Below are 21,057 nucleotides of genomic sequence, written 5' to 3'. Positions count from 1 at the left end.
AAAGTTTTAAATTACTGTTATTTCTACTCAGATTTGTCCTATATAAGATATTGATTTCTCTGTAAGGTGAACTGGTGATCCATGAAGTAAAAGAAATAAAGCTATGTTTGAAGGTGAGAGGAAGATGTCAAGTACTCATTTCACTGAGCATCTGCTAGCCGATCAAAATATTTAACTAAAGAGGAGACAAGTTTTCCATGGAAAACTTGTGAAAATTTTCTACAGCTCTTGATTCCCTGACTGTGTAGAGTGAAATTGTGTCTGGATAAGGTCTGGACTGAAAGATATTTTATAAATAATTTGAATATCTTTTTCATTCCTTCTAACATTTCAGCCTTCTAACGTGGCTGATGAGTATTTGTGACTGAATTTCATGAAGTTTTTGTGTTGTTTTGTTTTAATACTCAAGTTTTCATGATCTTTCTGGAAACTAGAAAGCTGTCATATTAAGCAAAGCCCTGACTCCTCTGTAGCCTCAAGTCAAAACACCCAGTACCTTAGAGATACTGTTAGCTCTGCTGCTTGATTTGTGAGACTGCTGACAACTTCTGCTAGGTCAATGCAGGTGTACCATAAGGATAATAATTTATCAATATGCACAGATTCAAGGACAATGAGACCGTGTCAATGGGCAGCATCCAGAAAATAAAAGGAAATGCAAATCTCAATGACTTCTGACGCTGTTGTATATACAACAAGTTATACAGCAAATTACCTAGTTCAGAGCTGATTTTTTTTTTGTTCTTTAAAACACAGCTTTCTCTGGGTTGGATATATAAAGCAGAAAATAAAATTCCTGCTAGAATTTATAGTGCATTACATTATTAAGCTTGATACAAACATTGATTAATTAATGCTAAGGCTTTTTTTTATCACTTCTTTGGAAGGAACTCATTTTAAACAGACTGTCCTGTTCTTGAGAACTAGTAGCAATAAATAAACCACCAAAGTTTCAGCATGTTCTGGAGATTTAAAAAACACCTTGTCGTCAGTGTGTTTGGAAAGTACAGAAGATAAATTATGAGTGAAAAGATCAGGGAAAGAGGACTGGATTCAAATAGTTATGTCTGACAATATCAAAGTAATCGTGTGATGTTTTCCTGTATAAAATGGCTCCTTAAAATATAGAAAAATATTCTTAAAACTGTGCTTTTTTACTCTTTCAGAACTTAGACTTTTTTCACCTAGAGATATAAAAACTGTGAGAACCATTTCAAATGTTTCAGTAATAATTGAGTGCAGATTTCAGTGCTGATAACTGTACTGTGGTTTTGGTTAATGGCAACTAGCAGTAGCTGTACTGAGTACAGTATCTGTACTGAGCTAGCTTTGAAGGATCAGTAAGCTCTATAGCCATTTGCCATGGGTAGTCCGTGCGTGTCATTATGAGCTTTCAAAGTTTTTGTAATGCTAGGTTCTTCTTTTTTGCCTCCTGAACAAGTTTGTGTCATAGGCTTATCACTTCCTCGCTTTTTGTCAACATGCTTAGTACCTTACATAAATCTGCGACTTTGAGGCTGTAAGCTTTAAAGATTTATAACCATCCTCGTGGGGGTGGAGGGAAGCAGCTAAACCAAATAAATAGTTCTAAAAATAGCTTGAAACAAAGGGTTACTCTGTGTCTCAATAGCAGCTCCTTGCATGGCCTTCTGAAGCTTTTCAGTTGGCTCTCAAATAGGTGAATAGTAGGATGTTCTGAACTGCTGGGCAAGGAACGCATTGTATTACTTTCTCTGCACAGGATACAGAGGGCAAGACAGGGAATTACATCTATTTTTTCTCACCTGAAAGAAAAATATCATATAATGTGGTCAAGAAAATGGCATTTGGAAACATTTTCCTAAAGGAAAACATATGATTCATTTCTAAATGAAAAATGAATCATACTCTGATAAGACTTTTTCTAGCTACATAATCAGCTTATACTACATTGTGCACTAAAATCAAAATATAAAACTGATGCAATCTCGTAGACCTTGGCATTAGATTTTATTTTATTACTGAAGCCCTGACTTAACACAACTTTTGCTGACATACAGCATCAGGAATGCCAGTGTGTTTTGTATAAACACAGTGCATAATGATCCTTTAAACTGGATTATTGTAGGATAAAATCAGCTGGTTTGGTATTAGAATTTTTTTTTTTTTGGGGGGGGGAAGGTGGATGTTTTTTGTGTGGCTTTGGTTAGCCTCAGTTACATAACTACTCTTATGGTTAGGCACTTATGATCTGAAATCAGGGAGTACTTTGTTTAGGAGAAAGGTACAGATACATGTACATCTCTTGTGATTATTTTCTTGTTATTTCCCATTGATTTTCAGGATTCCGTGGAGAAGTATGTTCCTTAAAACAGCTTTGAGAAAAAATTTGGTTGATAGCTTTGTAAAAGCACTTGTGGTAATTTTACCTATGGGTCATAGTAGCAGTGATATATAAATTTAGTGACTCCTTCTGTATGGTAATTCTAGATTATTGAAGAGGTATCTAGTACAGCAATAAGCCTATTAGTTAAAGAAATGAGGAGATAAATATGGAATTCTTTGCTAGTGTGCAGGTATGGTGGGTACCATCAAATTTTGATCTCATTTATAGCTGTTAGTCTTCACATTTGTTGCAAAATTGAAAATGTGTAAGACAGAAATCACATTGTTGTACACGAGGAATAACTTGTAAAGTTTATTTTATGCAATTTCTGAGTGTCAGTTAAGGTACTTTGCTATCTACTCTATCAAATGTAAGTCAAGCTTGGTCTCTGTAGCCTTACCCTGGAATAAAGAATTTTAAAACAGGGAATTCTCATGCCACCCTCAATCCTATGCCGTTCTTCTTTTAGTGTGTTCAGTAACAGTTGTTTATTTTGTATTCTTAGGTTAGCAATTTGTGAACTGAGAAATATGTTCAGGATTAAGCTTGAAATACAGGGAATTTATAAACCCAGATCATTTGGAGAGTACAACAAGCCATCTCTAGAATCTAATATAACCTGTATGCTGTGTGCAAGTTTTGCAAAAACTAAACATGTGGTTCTACATGTGGTTCTGAAATGTTCTGTGGCCAATTAAACTTTTATAATTATCACTGATTGCCATGAATATTTACCTTGTTGGCAGCCAGGCAGGCAGTGCTGGATGCTGTGCTGGTGACATGTCCACCACCCAAAACTCACTGCAACCGATGGCCCCAGCAGTCAGGTCCTTGTGAAGCCATTGCTGCCTCTGGTCTTCTAGAAAGGCCACTGAGTCCAGGGGGAACAGTTGTTGACTGGTTTCTGTGCCTTTCCAGACTGTTAAGCTGAACAGATCATGCTGCCTTGCTTACTTCAAATGTTGAGTGTGTATAGTTTGTGCTATCTCTCTGTTACTGAATAAGGTATCAGTGATTTTTATGGGGTTGATCTGGAAATGTAGGGATGCTGATGCCTTGCATGGGAATGTATGAAAGTCATAGGATCACAGAATAATTTAGGTCAGGAGGAACCTGTGGGAGGTCATCTAGTCCCACCATCTGTTCAGTGTAGGACTGCAAAGCTAGATCTTTTCTCAAACAGAACAAGAGGTCATACTTGGGGTTCGTGCTTTCCTAGGTTCAGTTTCAGTTCTTTTACTGATCAAGATTAAATTTCTTTAACAATCTAACATTCAGGAGTTAGCATAATTTTCTTAGAATCTGTTGGGTATATATTACTATCCCCTGAAAATCTTCCATCAGGATGGATGTGTGTTCTATGTAATAGGCAGTTTTACTCACTGTTATTATAGTAGATGCTAAAGATATGAGCCTGGCTTTTTACCATTCTGTATCAAGCATTGTTAGCATTCAGAGAGGAGCATTTAGGTGATACTGGAGCAAAATAGTGAAATGCAATATCCATTTTATACCATGGAAGTTGCAACTTGTTATTTCAGAGGTAACTTTTTAGCTACCTCTGAAAGATGATAGTCTGTCAGGTTGTAAAAATGCATGGAAGTTCAATTCAGATTTTAAAAGAGGATGAAAGTTTTGTTATTAAGCACATTTATTTATTTATTTATTTATTTTGCTTCAGTGCTTTTTTTTCCCTTCCTGTGATTTTATTCCAGCACTGTAATGGCATGAATGCCATTATTCATAGAGGCACTTACATTTAACATGTTATCCGTTAGATATTTGGGTTTCCTTTTTGACAGAAGCCATAAAAAATAAATAAAAATACTGCATTGCTAAAGCACTTGTGATTGGCAAGAGAAGTCAATTTTACTTATATAAACACGCTACTAATAGGTTTTGACACGGGTCTGGAGAATTCTACTGAGTGCCACACGCACACCTTTCAGATGGAGTGATAAGCATGGTACCGTCTTTATCCTAGATACATATTCTTGAGAAGGAAGGCATATAATGAAGAGCATTAATTACTTTGTCTTTAGTGACTGTGAATATACTAGATGAGTTAAAACAAAGTTGTATCAGAAAAAAAAGTTGTCCTAGCAATAACAAGATCAAGCATCTGCCTATATGTAGTATCTCTATACAAAAGCATAGTGTAATTGCTAACCCAAAGTAAATACACACCTAAAATGTTAGCACATTTGGGCAAAACTGACACTGAGTTTTAGTACTGTAAGTAATTTGTACAGAGCCAAAAATATGCTTGAAGTGAAGTTGGTGGTGTGATAGGGACCGTTTTTTGAAGCATTATACCTCATTGCATCAACCATTCTGTTTCTTCCATTTTTTCAGGTTTTACTGGGACTTAATTATGCTCATTATGATGGTTGGAAACCTTGTCATTATACCAGTTGGAATCACATTCTTCACAGAACAAACAACAACACCATGGATTATTTTCAATGTGGCATCAGACACTGTTTTTCTATTGGACTTGATCATGAATTTCAGAACTGGGACTGTTAATGAAGACAGCTCTGAAATAATACTGGACCCTAAAGTCATTAAGATGAATTATTTAAAAAGCTGGTTTGTGGTTGACTTCATCTCATCAATACCAGTGGATTATATCTTTCTCATTGTAGAAAAAGGAATGGATTCAGAGGTTTACAAGACAGCAAGAGCACTTCGTATTGTGAGATTTACAAAAATCCTCAGCCTGTTACGTTTACTACGCCTTTCAAGACTGATTAGATACATACACCAGTGGGAAGAGGTAAGAGATACAAATACATCATTCACTTCTGTTCATATAAAAACAAGAAAATCTGGTCAGGTCACTCTGTAAAGCTGTGGAGGAACCAGAATGGGAATAAAAGCTTTTTACTCACCAGGTAGCATAATTATGTAGACATGCTAGTAGAAAAGCCTTTTTGGTAGAAAGCACAGAGGAGTAACCATCTTCTGTCTGCTAACCACAGAAACAAAAATTATGTGCCATCAGCACAATGAACTTGGATGGTCTCCTACTGAGAACATCAGAAATTTTAGCAGCAACCTAAAGCTGCCTTTGAGTTTCGTGACTAGCATTTAGCCTCAAATAAACACTCTTGTAATCACATAAAACTTAAAATACATGTTCGTATTTTTGTTTGATAAGAAAAATTGAAACCACTTATAATTGCGTACATTTCCTAGAATGCTCATTGTTTGGAGGCTAAATACATTGAATATTGACCTTCTTTATAAAAATGGGTATTTCAAATTCTGAATCATTTCCTTCTAAACTGTCAACTCCACTATTTCTAGATGTGACCTTATGCTGCCTGCCAATTTGGCATGGTGAGATTTCCAGGAAGTTATGGCATTCCCTAATTTGGCATGCCCATGTCTAGGAAGCATTTAGAGCTTTGGCACATACCATTGTGATTCAAGCATTTCATTTCTTGCCTGTCTGCATTTCTGCAGTTTTAAATACCATAATACGTTTTAAAAGGAAGTGCTAAAAATGTAGGAAAAATAACTGGTGTTTTCTAAATATTTTTTTTTGCAGCAAGTGTGATGAGAATTATTTTGTAAAGTGTTTTCACTGAAACACTATGAAGATAGATTTACATAAATTTATTTAGTTATTTTAATAAACATTTAGTTAATTAAATGAATATTGGAGAATTATTTGCTACTGTTTCTGATGCTTTTTCTGCTATATACTCCCTTTTAAAGTAATATGTTCACTTTGAAGTTTAGCAGAAACCTCAGTGCTACGCCATCTCACAAATAAATATTTCAGATTATATTGAAAACAGCATGAAGCTGAATGATATTAAGTATCAAATGTGTAATAAATCTGTAGTTGTTTCTCAAAAAACTCCTGATATAGGTCATTATTTTTGTTAATGTATTTTCTAAATTCTACTTTTCCTCCCTGTAATGCAGTGTAACCATATTTTTGACACAGAAATGGAGCACTGCAGTTTTGTATTCGATTTAACTAAGGCAAATGATTAAGCATATCTAGCAGTTCTACCATCAAGCTATGCTTTTTTCTCCTCCGTGCTTTACAGAGAGACAACCTTCTGAAATGCATTCAATGGCATTATTTCCTGGCAGCTTAAGTTAATAGCTATGAAGACCTACTAAGCAGACAAATCAGTACTTTTCCACTTTCTCCTCTGTTGCCAATGATAATCAGGTATTCTAAATCAGAAATAGTTGAACCTAGCATTGAGTGGGAATAGAAGTCACCATTGGGTCTGCTCTTACCAGCAATAACTGTTTTTTGGCCCTTGCAATCTGTAGCCTGTGGCTGCTGATTTCTCGTGGCTGCTTGATTGTAACTTCACCTTTTGCTACCCTGGTGAATCTTAGGAAATATTTCTGTATGATATTTTATTTGCAAAGTATTAAAACATGAGTGGAGTCCATCTTTTCATGTTTGATAGCACATTATAATACTCCCTGGCTGTTCTCAGGAAGGTGGAAGGGGATCTGAAGTATTTTTGTTCCTGGTTTTGAACCTTCAGTGAAGCAGCAGTGGGCTTCTTGGCTGCTTTGAACAAGACTTCTGCTAGCTGGGAAGGCATTTGGGTATGGTGAGATGTATGTGGAATGAATAAGATTCTGATAAATCCCAAAATGGCAAGTGTACCAAAATAAATAAATAAATAAATAAAAATCTGCTTTTCTCTAGTATTTTATGGATATCAGAAATGAAAGCAGTCATATGGATTTTCGTATTTGGCTTCTGTTATCACAGTAGTTGATTATTACTTTGAATGCAGGGTGTGAAACTGTTATGCGCAGTGATCCATTACCACTTTGAAGAAATTATATGTTACAGCACTGTAATGTTTTAAAACAGCAACCTGTTTGGACAAACTGGATGAACTTTGATGAATTAGGAAACAATAGATGGATGATCCCACAGTGGCAGTCAGCGAGACCTTTGCTGATGGTACTCATCTGTTCTGTATTCTGTGTGCATATGCACTACAGAGAGCACCTGTTCACAAATCTTTATGACACAGAGCTGGAGTCTGTTTGTGTGTGGTTAAATGGACTGAATATTTTTCTCATATTTTCACTGACACGTTGGTTTTAACCAACAGATAAATTTGAAATACTCTGTATTGATATACAAAATAATGAGCATTATGTCAAAAATATTGAGAGGACGGTCAGCAAACTCTTTTATCATAAACTGCCAAGTGTAGACTTTCTGGGAAACTGATGAATGAACAAACCAGGTTATATAACAGGACTGTTCTTCCACTGAAGTATATATATGTCCTCAAACAGAAAAGACAGGTTGAAACTGTTGGAGCTTTTCCTTTTTTGGTATCATTAATTTGAACTTCAGTTGATTAGTTGGTTAGTGTCCTGAACATTAAGAGGAACAGGCAAAAATGTTAAAGATTTTTATAAGATACTAGTGAAACATGGTTTATTTATTTCCACATCATTTAAATCAATTGAATCAGTATCAAGCTGCGAACGTCCTCCATGTGGAGGTAAATATTGTATGCGTTGCAGAAGCTTTCTCCGTAATAGTTATGAGTGAACAGAACTGTAGATTTTAGTACAATATATGTGAAATGATTGATACATTGGTGTGGTGTGAATAGTTTATCCAAACAAATTACTTGGTAGAAACGAGGAGAAACATTTAAACGAAAGTACAGGGGATGTGTTGGCAGGAATTCATTTACTGAATCTGCAAATACACATTGTCTTAAAATTGTTTTTTAGCTACTGGATTGAATATGCCAGTCTCTTACAACCCAGATGTTAAAAAATAGATCATACACTTACTTAAACAAAATTATGTAATACAACATGCCTGGAAAAGTTAGCTATTTAAATTGCTGATTGCAGAAATTACTGTACAAGTGGGTTTGCTTTGTTTTTGTTTTTAGCTTTGTTTCCAAAAACAAACAAAACACACAAAAAAAACAAACAAAACAAAACAGAAAAACAAAACCCAAATACAAACTACTGAATCTAATTCTTATTTACTTTAACTTTAGGTAAAGGATTTCCAGGAATCCACTATGAGAGAACCACTATCAGATTCCTGATCATTTCCTGATTAGGAAATGAATATGCTGAGAACTAGACAGTGGATAGCTTAAAAGCAAAAACAAAAACAAAAATAAAAACAAACAAACAAACCAAAAACATATTGCTTGAAATAAAATAGAAATTCTTGAATGGTGAGGTTCATAAATCGTTTTTTGGAAAATACTTCTAAAAGAGATTCAGAGTGTTTAAGTGCCTGACCCCTGAACATTTTATGTAGATTTGCATGCAACTTGTAATTTTTTTTAGTTACAAATGCTCATAGATAATTCAACAATTAAGATATGCAGAATTAAGAATGAATATGCTGTTAAAAACAACTACTTTACATTCTCAAATAAGAACTCAACATTTTTTTCTGCTGTGTTTCAATTAAGGGATGTTAAGTGATATACCACTTTACCTTAAATTTGCCTATGATAAAAGTTTACTTTATTAAATTAATTATCAAATAATTTTCTCCAAAACTCCTTAAAAACAAAATTTTAAAAGCTTTGCTTAAAGCTATTCTAATCACAGGACAATATCTAGTAGATGTACCAGTAAAAACAAAACAAAACAAAAAACAAACAAACAAACAAACAAAAACTCATACTCTTAAAAATGTAACCTAAATATTTCATTCTGTGATGCCTGGTATTTAGGATTAGAATAGATTTTAAGATGACTAAATGTTTTTTGCAAGATGTGCAAAGGTTATATTTTGCAAACATTTTGCAACAAAAATATTTTGTAAAATATGCAATAATTATGAATTGCATCATTTCTTATTTTAGTTTGATTTGTACTGAAATCTGGTTTTCAATTTGGCTAACATTTTCAATGAGCGTACAGAAGCATTTATAAGCATTCTAACTGTTGCTAACACTCAGGTGTTTAATGAAAGATATTCCTGGGATTTCTGAACATATCACACACAGTGTCTTACCCTACTCTTTACAGTTTTATTTCTAATAATCACAATAATGCAGAGCCAGCATAGCTTATAGCATTCAAGCAAGCTTGTATTTAAGTCTCACCAAAGTGCTTAAAAAGTAAGTAAATGGAAGTGCTTTGCCAAATCAGGTTTTGTATTAATTAAATGTGCTGCTTCCATGTTACACAATCCTAATTGTCCTCGATCACCACTAGGTGTCCTCTCCATGTTGTTCTGCTTATTGCTAACTGTACAGAAATATGTATTAACAGTATATGATGTTGAGCTATTGATTGCTGCCTAAAAAAGAAACTGTAAAAAGTGCTTGTGTTACCTGGTTGACAGAAGAGGACTAGTATGTGAACAGCATGCTGTTTCTGTGGTAGGTATGCAGATGACATTTGTCCCATCTACAAAATCAAACTGCTTCTTCTTTCCAGTATAGCTTGTAGAAAAGTCAAGAGTTTGTGTCTCATCTGATCACTGACTAGGGAACTGTGTGGGAAGGGAGAGGATGAGTTAAGTGGGTACTTGGATGTGTTGGATAAAAACATATGTTTATTATTGGAATTATTCATTTTATATCAACCTAACAGGACTGTGCCTACAAGACATGCCTTTTTCTCTTTCATGATGGTTTTATATAGAGTTACTTACATTTTTAATTAGCAGAAATGGGAGGTGACATAATGCTTTTTCTTTCTTTTCGTTCAGTTGTAATTCCTCTCCTCTAAGGCAATAGTTTAAATTATATACTCAGGACCCTGTAAAGTTGTGTCAATCAGTGAAGTACTGCAAATAAGGATACCAGTAGAGGCTGAGAGCATTTTTAAAAATAAATTAGCATAAAGTAGGACATACTTTTTTTATTATGGATGCATCAATTAAATCTGAGTTGTCTAGCTCATAGAGAGTGGGGAGGAGGACATTTGGTTAACAAATCTGGAGGAAAAGAAGACATAGGAGAGCCCACCTTCTCTTACTGGCAGGCACAGAGTCTGTGAAATTCTGCAAAAAAAACAAACCAAACCAAACCAAAACAACAACAACAACAAAAAAAAAAAACACCTGTTCTGATATCGTCGGCCTTCCTACCATTGAAAAGACTAAAGTAGGAGAAAATTACTATTTCCTGCCAAATTTCTTCAGGCAGGAAATAGAAAATCAATTTTTGCATTCTTTCGGGAAATTTGTGCTTAAAAACTGCCTCTTATGTATAAATTAATGAACTTGTGTCCTCCTACATAAAACCTGTGGCTGGGAGCAGGTTGTTTGGATCAGTGAGGAGTACCAAATCCCTGAGTTCAGCACTTTTTATTTATTTATTTTATTTATTCATTTTTTTTACAAAGTGTTCCCTAGCAGAGCTATGTAAATATGCAAACCATCGTCAGTTACACATTTTTGTTTAGTAAGCAAATGTTTAGTTGCATATATACGTCTTACGCAGTTGACTTCCACTGTGTGCAGTGCTGTATCTCAGATATCTGCCATGTCTCCTTGTGACTTCCTCCTTGTTCTGCAGTTGTCCCTACCAGTTGAATGCTTGACATGTGCTGAAAAGAAACATGCTATATGTTTGCAGTTTGAACAACAGTCTAAAAGTGCTTCTTGCTCAACATAGCTATGGTAGGTCAACTCTCTAGGTTCATCGTTGCACAGAGGCCCATCCCTATCAGATGGATGTTGCTTTTATCCATTGCATGGTATGATAGAGAGGCCCCACATTTTGACAAGGAAGGGATTTGAGAAGCTTGGCGCTGTTTTTTAACCAAATGTCTGTCTTGTTCTGAAATGTGTTTATACTCTTTATAATGGGACAGGAACAAGTGTTGTTTCACCTGTAGGTTTGATAAAGTACTTCATAAAGTATTTATTTATTTATTTATTTTGAAGATTTTCTTATTTTGGTTGTGGATTTCAAGCATGCAGAAAGCATTTGTTGTTGTTGTTGTCCCTGCAACGTTCCTGATGGCAACATTTTTTGGCAAAAAAAATCTTTTCTGTTTGGATGTGAACTAGCATATTATAGGCACTCAGGACTGGGCTATTGCAGTTTCTAGTTCAAGCCATTCCAGCTGATCATTTAGAAACGTTAAATAGCATGCAGCAGAGGATTGCTTGCCCAGTTCCCTTGTGGGAACATGTTCCCTTTGTGTCTGCAAGTTGCACTGGCTGTTAGGTCGTTATGGGTAGGATTTGCAGTGCTGGTATTCTTCTGTAATTTGATTGGGATGTTACCTAATGGATAGCCTGTCTCTGGCAGCAATTGAGAACAAGGTATTTTATCTGTAGACACTGATCCTATAGAGCCAGAACCCTGCCTATTAACCCTTTTCTCTCTCCACTTAAAATTAGAGAGTATAAAGGCTGTTTCTCTGATAGTGTTGAGGGTACTTATGCTGGTTTGACTGTCTAGTTCTAGTTTACTAATTATCATTTGCTTAAATGTGTAGAAATGAGGTGATGGAAAAGATGCACAAATAGTACATAAATTCCAAAATAAAGCTTTATATACTGTGGAAGAATATGTGAATTGAAACATTTTCGTAATAGTAAAAGTCAGTCTCATGGTGTGTAGATATGCAAGCCTGAGCGCTATTAAATAATATTTTTTTTCTGTGTCATGTAGCTTACAAGCCTTTTCTATGTGTTTTGCTGAACAGGGCACCTAATACAATCCATAGTGAACTAGTGGCGGTTCAAATGGGAAGTTATAGTGGCTCTCATTTCCTGCAAACCTTTATTCTTATATGGAACTATCCAAATTTTAACATTAGATGAGTATATTGTGCTTGGTTCTGCCATGCTTTTTCATGAATATATCATATTTTCATGTATATCAATGAAAATTATTTGAGAAAAGTATATACCAGTGAAGCTAAAGCATATGTGGATGAAATATCACTGATGTAGACAAAGGAGCATACTGAAGTTTTTATTTGTTTGCTCTTGTAAATTCTGTACAACAGTAGGAAAATGTAACTGATAGTGACAATTAGAAGACATTATGATCCATGCTCTCCTAATAATAGAATACTAACTGCCAAAAAAGAACAGCGGATTTGTAGAGCAGGCAATTACTGAAATGCAAGCAAGACAGAATATTTTGTTTTTTAATTTCCTACTTTACGAACTAAGCATAATAACCTTCATAGAAAAAATAATTAATCTCCACACAGAGTAAATAGGAAGTGTTATGAGTGTAAAGTTTCTCACTTCATCTTTTTAAACTGATTTTCAGACTGTGCAAGCAGAGCTGCCTTTCTTGCGTGTGTGCACCGAGTGAATAATTGTGTGCTGCTGGTATTTTCTCTAGGAGATAAACCATGTAGAGCATGGCTTCAGATAAATCTCTCTGAACTGAAATACTGGAAGATAATTTTTTCTTCTTTGTATTACTTTTGTATGGCTTGTATAATAACAGACCTGTTGCTGCTGGTAGTCTTGGATGTAGATGACCTTTGTCACTAAGAAATGGGCTGACTCCTGCAGTAGCACTTCTCAGTGATTCCTGGCAATCAGTTTTGACAATGACCTATGTCAGCCTCTTTGACACAGAAATGTAACAGAGCTTTTTTTTTTTTTTTCTTTTTTCCCAAAATAAGTTTTTTTAAAGTCAAATTTGTTGTTTATTAGTTCTTAAGTCATGCTTCAGATTTGGACAAGAGCCTCTCATTCTTCCATCCTAAGCTTTTAGCACAGGTGAAAAGCCCTCTTGGCTTTGGCAGGGTGACATGGGTGTGCCTTGTGTCAGGAGAGAGGAGGGCAGGGGATATTCAGCTCTCAGAGCTGCTGGCTTCTCTCCAACTCGTCCCCCTCCTTACCTGGACCTGAAGAGCTGTCAAAGAAGTGGTGACAGCTGAAGAGCTGTTTGGGCTGGCCCCAGCCTGGCTTGCGGTTCACGGCTGGGACATCGCGATACTGCAGGGTCCTTCTGATTGCTCTCACCACAGGCTCCCATTAGTCCCCCATGGTGGTGAGATGGGGAGTCTGTGAATTGGAGTTTTCATTTTTCTTCAGTGTATTTTAACAAGAATGACACTTTTTAGTGTTCTGTACAGACAACACAATCCGCTCCTGTATCTCTGTATTCTCAGCTTCGTATTGATTGTGAGCAGTTCAGAATGACTGTTTTCACTTGTTCACATAATACAGCAACAGTGACTTAACTAAAATATATTCTCTGCTTGACACTAATGTCTTGTAAGATCTTTCACTTCTGTTTTTGCTTGCATAATACCAATAGATTTTTGCATGTAAAGAAGTCAGTTAAATAAATACCTTAGATTTGTACCCAGGTTTTCTTTGTCTTGGTGTTCTGTTTATGTAGCTGCTAGGTCAACTCATCTTTTTTGTTAGGGATACACTGTTTAATGATGTCTCAAATAGACTTACTGTTCAAATAAAATTTTATAAGACAGTTGTTTTTTTTTGGTTCTTTTCTAGAGAATGCAACAAGATGTGTTTACAAGGCATAGTTACTAACTGAAAGTTGAGGAAAAAATTATATAGGAAAAATAAAAGATAAGTGTTTACAGGTAGAAGCTGCGTATGAACAATTTTAACTTTTCCATAACATTTGGCTTTGAAAAGCATTTCAGTTCTTAATTCAAGTAGTTATGTACTAAAGTGTGGAAAGTTTATGTAGGTTTCAAGGTGATGTGTTTGTTTTTTTCTAATGTTTTCTTCTTTGTTTTCTTCTAATGAGAAAGTTATCAGCTGCTGTCAACAGCTTTTTAAATTAAAAAGAAAAGAAAACAAAACCAACCCACCAATGTATTCTTCTCTGTTTCTCTGTGGAGAACAGTGTGCTGGTGAAACTGCAGATTTTAATTAAAATGGATTTTGTGGGATAGTATTGCCTCAGTTATCTCAGAAAGGCCTGAGACATCTAGAGAACTTCTGCTGTCATGCTGGATAGACTAGCAATGCCCTCTTGCATTCTTCATGCTCCCAGTCTGTTGTGTTCCTTACCTTGTCTGGGCATTTTGTCAAATAAGAGTAGGACTGAAACAATACCAATTTCACTGCATGTCAGCAGGCTGAGGATCATGTTTTGATTTTGATCAAATCTGACTACCTTCTAACACAATAAAATACCTGGGATGATAGTTGTTTAAGAAGGATGCTGCTGTTAGGACTCTCACTGAGGACAATGGAATAGGGGTTTAGTAGTTAATTAGGAGCGTGGTTCTGCTTTACAAGGAAAAAGTGGTCTAAATTAACCACTTAGGGAATAGGAGGCAACTGTGTAAACCTATTTAAAGACTACTGAGGAACTGGGTAGGCAATATAGAAATGCCTTTTCCAACTGAAATTTATATTTTATGAGTAATTTCTAACCTGAATGTTACAGAGTTTATTCCAAGTAACCATTACATTATCCCATATGAGTAATATATGACTGAAATATAGTTCTGACCTGAAAAGAACAGGCAAATAACCTAATACAGAGATTGACAAAGCTATGCTCCTTGCTGCTGAGCAGAAATTAAGGCTGTGATTGAACTATTGTGCTCTCTTCCCTATCCTGTATGGCAAACGTGCTCTCTTTTTCACTGTTTTCATCATTCTTAACCCAGACACATGCTATGTTGTAGCCTTTCAATGCATCTAGGCTCATAGTGTTTTCCCCTTTGTTACTTTTTGTACCTCCAAACAGCTCTTTTTTCCATCTTCTCTGCTCTCTAAACCAATGGCAGCAAAATAAGCTATGCATCTGCTTACCTTGATACAGTGCCTTGTAGTTGAACTGCCTTTCTTCCCAGGAAATACTGCAGCTGGTGTTACTGATCTGGCAGGGAGCTGCTGCCAGGAGGTGTTAGGTATCATTTCAATTTTTTTTTTTTTCTTTTTTTTTTTTGTGGTAAGAGGGTATGTGGTGTTGAAGATTCTGCTGTGCACCCAGGTTGGTGCTTGTAGGTGAGGAGCTGGAGCAGTAGAGCCCTCTGTGGCAGCTGAGTGGAAGAAACCATCTGTAAAAAGATGAAAGTGGATGAATGGCTAATTATGATACGACTGCTGTCATCTTGCCAGAGCCTTGGGCACCATGCTTCCTGTAGAAAAAAGGAAAAGATGAAATTGTCAAAAAGAAAAAAAAAAAGTGGGAAAATATCGGTAATCTGAACAAATATGCATACACGTGTTTATGTGAATACATCTCCAAGCGTGTGAGGCTTCTCAAGAATACATATGTTCCTCTCAATGGAAACCAAAGAAAACTGTCTCATCAACAGTTTTTATCTCTTCTGATTAATTCTTCATGTATCGTATGCTCAGTTTGCCTTGCTTGACTGAACATATTCAAAGGATTATGACAGAAAAAAACCCCACATTTTTAAAAACTGTAAGTTGTGCAGCTGAGTTGATTTTCAGTTCATACCATTAGGATAGTGACATACAAGATTTATAGCCAAACCCAAAGCTGGAGAGGATATTTCTGTGCATAATTTAGAATGAATCTGTTTTTAAGAGTACTCTGTTGTGGGATTTCCAAAGTACATTATTCAAAAAGTTTATAGTAGTTCTCTTCAAGGTGATCATTTCCTCTCTCAACTAGAGGCATGAATTTGTGTCTTCTTCATCTGTTGCAAAACTGACTGAGCATCCCAGCTAAGAATTGTTTTCATCTTAGGAAATGTAACGTCAGGTATGCTTTTAACAAGGAAGTGGAAAAACAAAACAAAACAAAACAAAACAAAACAAAAAACACACACAAAAAAACCCAAAAAACTACAACATCAACAAGAACAACAAAAAGCAGCTCAAGTGATTTCAACAGGCAAGGAGTAATTTTTTAGAACTACTGCATATTTTTTTTTTTTGATCACCAAGAAGTTTTAAGCTATTGTCCCCAAACAAGTAACTTACATTGTCATACTTTGCTGGAATCAACACTTTAGTAGTTTGTCTGGCTGCATATACACAAGGGTGAGATACTCTTCTTGTACACAGGCTTTCCAATGAAGTAAACCAAACACTGGTTTTCTTTCAGCATTAACCATATAAACACTCTTTGCACTATAATTTATTTTGTCCATGGCTAAACCAGTCTAGTGTATCAAAAATGTGGCTTTCTGTCTCTTGACAGGACGAGGCGGAATGGTTTTAAACTAAAAGAGGAGAGATTTAGATTAGAGGATAGGAGGAAATTCTTCACTCAGAGGGTGGTGATGCACTGGAACAGATTGCCCAGAGAGGTTGTGGATGCCCCATCTCTGGTGGTGTTCAAGGCGAGGTTAGATGAGGCCCTGAGCAACCTGATCTAGTGGGTGGCATCCCTGCTTATGGCAGGGGGGTTGGAACTGGGTGATCTTTGAGGTCCCTTCCAGCCCAAGCCATTCTATGATTCTATGATTCCCATGAAAGCCTGTAAAAAATAACGCATTGGTGTTGATGATTTTCACATTTACTATCTTTTTTTTGTTTATTAAAATAATTGATTATAGTTCTTGTTGATTCTTGTTCATCAGTTAAGTAAGTTTATACTTGAAGGAATTTGTTTTTCCTTCAGCTGGATGTTTAGAATTGGTAGCTATACTGGGTGCTTTGCCGTGGCACAGCAATTCCCATTCAGTCTGCTTCAGACAATTACTATTGCTCTTAAGGGCAATAGAGTCATGTTGATAACTTTGAATTGTGCCTTTGGGAAATTCTCTCTTCCTCTTTTTAGATGTTTATGGATCCTTTCCGTAAAGTGAACATGGCCTGAATAGCATGATACAGTTTAATACACAAACTCTTCAGCTGCATGGTAATTTTAAACCTACACGTGTCTCTGATAGCCTAGTTAGAGCGAAGAATTGAAAATTATTGTGACAGTAAAGCAGCATAAATCTGGGGTACTATTTCCTATGGAGATATGTGAGTGTTTTCTTATTTGACCTCTCAGCTATCTTTAGGTTCTTTATCTAATGAATCAGTTTTTCTTGGTTTTGAACGCTCAGTGAAAGAAAGATGGTCAGTTAAATATTTGGTCCACAAATTCAGCACTGAAATGCAGAAATAAGTGTCTAAAATCAATTTCTTTAATCCATTGTTAATCTGAATAATGATTTTTGTTTCTTGCTTCATTTAGACAGTTTTGAAAGTTACAGTCCCAAGTGAACCATGAGCATGGTCCTGTGGATTTCCTTCCAATTTCTCTAGAATTTTTCCTCTGATGTTATGTATATCATGGTGCTCTTTAGAAGTAATGATTATGTCATTCATAATTAGAAGGATTTAGCGTAGTGTAGTAGATTACCACCTGAGCAGTGCAAAATAATTCCCCACCAATATAAAATTTTTTGATGAAATCAGGAAAGAACTCTGGCTTGAGATATTTAAGACTTGAATTTCAGGATTATTATACATGTTTGAGAAGTCTCATTTTTTTTATTTCTCCTTTTTTGATCTTTTGACAGTGAGCTTTTTGGAGCAGCATTGCATCTCTAGGTCTATGTTCTTGTGCTAAATATACTCAAAAATGTAATAAGATATTAATTACGTTTGCTAAACCTAGCGGAGAGTAGAAGAGGGGGAAGAAGGAAATCTAGAAAGAGAAGGGACAAGTAACTTCATGCCCCTAAATGACTTTTTTGTCTATTTCTTGTTAGCTGCTGCTGTCTAGAAAACCAATACTAAATAGTTCAACTGTGGTATTTTCCTTGACTACCCTCTTTTAGCTCAGGCTGTGTTAAAAGAAGTGATATGGCTGAAGGTAACATAGACCTTTTTGAACTGAGTCTGCTGCGCCGACATACAGTTTTTGTCTGGAAGCTCATTACTTTTTGCTTTTCCTCTGACTATGTTCTTGTCATTTCAAATATTTGGAAGAATCACTCTGATGAAAAAGAAAGAAGAGTGGTAGTGTCTTACAAGAAGATGTATCTCTGAATTCCTAAGAGATTAAGTATATTCAGTGTAACATCTCCTTAGCTGCTAAATAGTGTTTTTATTAATTTTATGAGTAAGTATTTTTTTGGCTTACTGTATTTTCATATTTATTGTTATGGAAAGAATAGCTGATCCTTACAGAAATCATGACTTAGAACTACGTCTTGTCAGTTTAGGCAGTTTAGGGCACTGAGGAAATTTACACTGGAAATCATAATGTCTGATATTTTCTCTCAAGACAGTCTGAAGACTAAGTAGTATTCAACTAGCCATAGCTTAGCTTTTCTTCTGTATTCCTCACCAACCACCATGTTTTAATCTGTTTTATATTTTCATACTGAAGTTTTGACTGGCATCTTCACATTTGTGGTAATATTATTATCATGCAATTATTAAATTATTTTGTAAATTACAAAGGAATATTTTTGCTGATTATCATGCCAGGCCAGTTTCTTTGTTCTAATTCTTGGATGCCTGTCAGTCTTTAGTAATTTGGGCTGCTTAGCCAGGTGTAGTTTGGGACAGATACAGAAGCAGGTATATATCTGCCTATAAGGACTTCAGTAGGATCAGGTGCATGCAGATGTCTTCAGGGTTAGGCAGCAGCTGAGCAGGACTGTTGTGGTCACTGTACTGACTGCAGTCCCTCACATTCATCTGTGCCATGCTTTAATGGCTCTAATCATGAGTGTTCTACAATATTTGCAGCATTTCATCTCTCTATTTGCATGTATATAAAATTTTGTGTGTGCAGTATTCCAGTTGGCTAGCAGCAAGGGTATATACTATTTCGGGGTATGACTCTTCTTTTTTTCTGTATAGTTTCTGCATGAAAATATGATTTAGGAATACAGAGTTACAAATCTGTTGAGTATTTTTTAGCTTTTTCACATTTCTGTTGAGTAAAGTTTATCGAACCACAGTTTATTTTTAAATTGAGCTACAAATGTTCTTGAGTGACCTCTGGTTGTTTTTTCATACTAAGAAATATGCTCCCAGACATTTATTCTGCAGCATCTTTTCAGTCACCCATCTTTATCTTGTTGAAGTACCTTAGGAAGACAAAAAGCCTGTACAGTGTGCTCACAGGCAGTGGCTGTGAAAGGTCAGATCTGGTGCAGAACCTGTTGCAGAATTGATAGCTTTGAGTCCATTTCCATAGCTAAACATAAAAAACACATGAGGTTATAGTGACAATTTTTAATTAGATTAACACATATAAGTATACCAAGCAGACATACCCTTATTTATTTATTTGTTTGTTTGTTTGTTTATTTATTCATTTATTTATTTACAGTTTGAGATGAAACAGAGAAAAAGAGTTGTCTAAACTTGTCAGATTTGCTTAGTTAAATAGAATATTTTGTACAGGTCATTCCAGATGAACATAAGGAAATGTTAAAGTCATCAAGTTTATTCCCGATTAAACATCTTTGCCTATAACAGCACTACTTTATTTAATAAAGAGAAACAAAAACAAGAAAATCTACCGTATTATCTGCTAATGTCTTGAAAGTGAACAGGAAATCTGGAGTCCATCCCTCCTCAGTCTGGTGGACTTACAGCAGGATTGTCTTGGGATGCTTGGCATGCTGCCCTACCTGACCATACCCAATTTGTTGTGCTGGTCAGACCGCCTAATGGATGGGAGCACTCACACTGACGGAGAGGCACCATGGATATATGCAGTTGATGTGGAATGAGTGCTTCATGACACACAGAGAAAGGGCAGTGCCTCAGCCTTGACATTTCCAATCGACATGCTGTCAGCAGATCCATGACATCCCTTATGACACTAAGCAGCACCATCTGAAGCATCCATCTCTTCCCCAGAATTGGGCAGGGAGCCCAGACACACATTAAGCACTGGAGGGCAAAGATATCAAAATATGCTACTGAGGGGCATTCTTAGATTTGCCTATTAGAGCTGTTCTCAAGCTCCTAGCCAGTATTAGCATTGGGAACTTGCCTGTGTACAGAAGAATTAAGGTGTATGACCTGGAGAGGGTGAAAAGATGAAGCTCATTTAATTTTGCCTTATAATATTTTGTATTCAGTGCTCCAGTCTATTCATCTCAATTGAGTTAAGAAAGGCTGCACTGGTGAAAATTTGAGGAGATTTTTCCATATTACTGTTGGAAACTCTTGAATCTACTCAAGATTTACCTTGGTGAGCCACTTCATTTGTTTGCAAGAAGAAAAATATGTATGTCTGCTGAAAATCTCTTTTCAATCTGGAACAGAAGAAAAAATCTAACCTTTCTGTACTTGTCTTTTTAAGTTGCTTTTGTGTTTAAGTGTAAAACAGGTAACTGGAAAGGTCTGTTCCAGTTCTCAGGCTGTACCAGAGCTTTGCAGTGGTTCTGCTGTCATCCAGTTACCTTAGATATTATTTTCAGAATATTTCCAAAGAAACAGACAAAGAAAGATTTAAGTTGGATTTTGCCTCTTCATAGTGTTTTACATGGCTAATTGAGTATTTGTGGTTGACAGAGTTATGTGTCATGGTTTATTTCCATAAATAGGAAGAATTGTGATAGATTTCTTAGATGTGGGAAGATGACTTCATTTGCTCACTGTTGTTGTTGATGAGCAATAGTTACATCATAGTACAGCATAGGTACCACAAAATCAATTATATTAACTCTTACATACATAGAAGAGTATCAAAATCATCAGATGATTTGACCCATTATTAGACTTCCAATCTAAAGTAGCCTTAGTTAGTAGAAAAAATACTATTTCTACCAATGAATAAAACACATCATAATAAGGCTTTTATCCTTAAGTGTTCAATGTGAAGTTTTATGAAAAG

General features: G+C 35.8%; 1 protein-coding gene across 2 annotated transcripts in view; it reads left to right on the top strand.

Annotated features, from left to right (window-relative positions):
• HCN1 (hyperpolarization activated cyclic nucleotide gated potassium channel 1) overlaps nt 1–21,057 on the top strand; it is a 205,417-nt gene that overhangs the window by 19,071 nt on the left and 165,289 nt on the right. For both annotated transcript variants that reach the window (XM_080573171.1, XM_080573170.1), the window contains exon 2: nt 4,721–5,144. In XM_080573171.1, the coding sequence (XP_080429297.1) occupies nt 4,721–5,144 (424 nt within the window). The remainder of the gene's footprint in view (nt 1–4,720; nt 5,145–21,057) is intronic.

Source organism: Anser brachyrhynchus (genome assembly GCF_964034855.1).
Source record: "Anser brachyrhynchus genome assembly, chromosome: Z".
Taxonomy (NCBI): domain Eukaryota; kingdom Metazoa; phylum Chordata; class Aves; order Anseriformes; family Anatidae; genus Anser; species Anser brachyrhynchus.
The sequence above is the reverse complement of the archived record's forward strand: the minus strand, read 5'-3'. Positions and strand labels throughout refer to the sequence as shown.